The 2,187-nt window shown below is 40.1% G+C and overlaps 1 protein-coding gene across 1 annotated transcript; it reads left to right on the top strand.

Moving 5' to 3' along the window:
• Positions 1–1,596: 1,596 nt before the first annotated feature.
• LOC118757257 (attacin-A-like) lies at positions 1,597–2,182 on the top strand (the record flags this gene model as incomplete). Its single annotated transcript, XM_036491984.1, has 2 exons — positions 1,597–1,873; positions 1,942–2,182. Coding segments are annotated over exons 1-2 (411 nt in total), but the record flags the coding sequence as incomplete, so codon positions are not given.
• Positions 2,183–2,187: the final 5 nt, after the last annotated feature.

Genomic DNA, 2,187 nt, shown 5'->3' with positions numbered 1-2,187 from the left:
GCGAGATGCGGTTAAGGGGAGAAAACCTCAGCTTCACAAATTGGATTTAAGCTTAAGTTCGTTTTTATACCTAACGTAATGACAAACATATCTGTGCTAGTTAAATAAAAGCGTACCCCAAAAACTCATATATAGCAAAAGACAACAGAACAAAACTGATCCCGAAAAACTTTGAGTACCACTGAAAATTTGTCATAATACGGTTCAATTTCATTGGCCTGCAATTTGGAGTTATTTTCTAGAATATTTGCAGAGTTCAGAAGGGAAAATTGCTTCTTTAGAGCTCCATAAAGAGCTCATTTAGAAGGAAAAAAGTTCTTAAATGTGAGTTCTTAAATATAGAGATTTTTAGGGTATTTTTTGGTATGCCTTATGCATAGGCCCATTTTCTGCTGACTCACGTTATCTTGTTGCTTTTGTTTGCTTTTTGTTATAGTTGCTCTTGGTGACTGGAAAGCACACCGATACGTGCAGATCAACAACAAATTGAGTGGTTTACATCGTCTTAAATAAGTACCCAATTGGGGATTTTTCTTATACATATGTACATATCAGACATCTGCAGCGGGTGCATGATTTTCGTGTATACTCGATCATCTAACAAAACCCGCTTTGCATCGTTCTCTGTATACGAGCAGAAGTATTGTTCGTTATCGACTGAGCTCAAGACGAACATGTTGGCCACAACACCCGATTGCTTTTCATACATACTTGATTGGGTTCGGGTGCTTTGCAGCTCAATATACCCGGGTGTTCGAGTTTCAACCCGAGTGTGCACAAAATTTTCTTGATTGGCTTATGACGTTTTTGTTTCTACAAAAAATGTTGCCTTCTCATCGCGGTGCTCTTAGTTTTTGTGCGTAAAGGGTAAAGAGAAGGTTGAATTTTTCGGTAGTTTGTTTAAGTGTACATTTAACCATTTCTTATATTTTTGCTCATACAAAACGCGGCATCACGACGCCTACATCCATTTAGGTATAAATGTGTGTAGATCGGCAATGCCCAAGCCCTATACACTCGAAGCACATTTATTTTTTGTAAAAGTATTTATGTACCTACATAGATTTAGGCTGTGTTCTAATATATACACACACAGCTTTCCACGCGAAACTATACGAAATAGATGCAAACACATTTTTGTCTACTTCGCTTCTAATTTTTTCATTGCGTATGCACAAGCACAAAGCAACAACATTTTCGTATGCTTTGTGGGAACATATTGGCGCCAGTTACCTTCAGCGTAAATTTCTTTGTTGTCCTGCATTTTATCGCAATGTTCGGGTGTCCGTTTCATTGTTACACAAATTTTCGGGTTGGCTGCGGGTGTCCGAGTGTGGTGTTCGCTTGTGCTCAATTTATAGCGAGGGTGATCGAACAGACCAAAGCAGCTGTCGGGTATGCATCTCGATCGAACACATAGTAGCCGAGTGTGGCGTTCGCTTGTGCTTGATTTTTAGTGAGTGTGATCAAAAAGGCTCGATCATACTCAAAGCTGTTCTCTGGTACATATATGTATGTATATCTACAACTACAACTTAGGCACGCATAAATATTCCCCTTAAGAGAAGAAGAAAGTTTACGATATAAAAGAAGGCAGCGAATGCAATTGCAGAAACAGTTGAAGAAAAATCAGCAAAGGTAGAACTTCAAAAATTAAACAATTCATCTAATTTATAAGAATAATTAAATACTTTCGCTTAAAAATGGATATTAATGGTGTCAGCTCGCCCAATCAAATTGGTGGAAATGATATTCGTGTGCAGGCATCCAAAACATTCGGTGACGAAAAGGCCAATGCGACAGTAGGCGCCTTTGCTGCCGGCAGCACTTTGGGCGGCTCAGTGGTGACGGGCACTTTTGCGCAGGCAAGTGCGTAAGTGATAAAACAAAAAATATTGTATTTAATACTCAGTGTAAGAACTTATATATTTTGCATAATAGCAACGGCCATGGCTTATCGGTACAACGCGCGCATACGCCCGGCATTGGCAGCACCTTATCTGCTGGTGCTCATGCCAATCTCTTCAAGAATGATACGCATGCCGTCAGCGCTACTGCTATGCACTCTCGAACACAATTGCAAAATGATTTGAAATTCGATCGTTCCAGCATCGGTGTGGGCTATAATCACGCACAGGGTCATGCCGCCGCAGTGACCGCTTCTCGGATACCACAATTCAATATGAC

The sequence above is a fragment of the Rhagoletis pomonella genome, unplaced genomic scaffold (assembly GCF_013731165.1).
Source record: "Rhagoletis pomonella isolate Grant_MI unplaced genomic scaffold, Rhpom_1.0 Rhpom_scaffold_15822, whole genome shotgun sequence".
NCBI classification, from domain to species: domain Eukaryota; kingdom Metazoa; phylum Arthropoda; class Insecta; order Diptera; family Tephritidae; genus Rhagoletis; species Rhagoletis pomonella.
The sequence above is the reverse complement of the archived record's forward strand: the minus strand, read 5'-3'. Positions and strand labels throughout refer to the sequence as shown.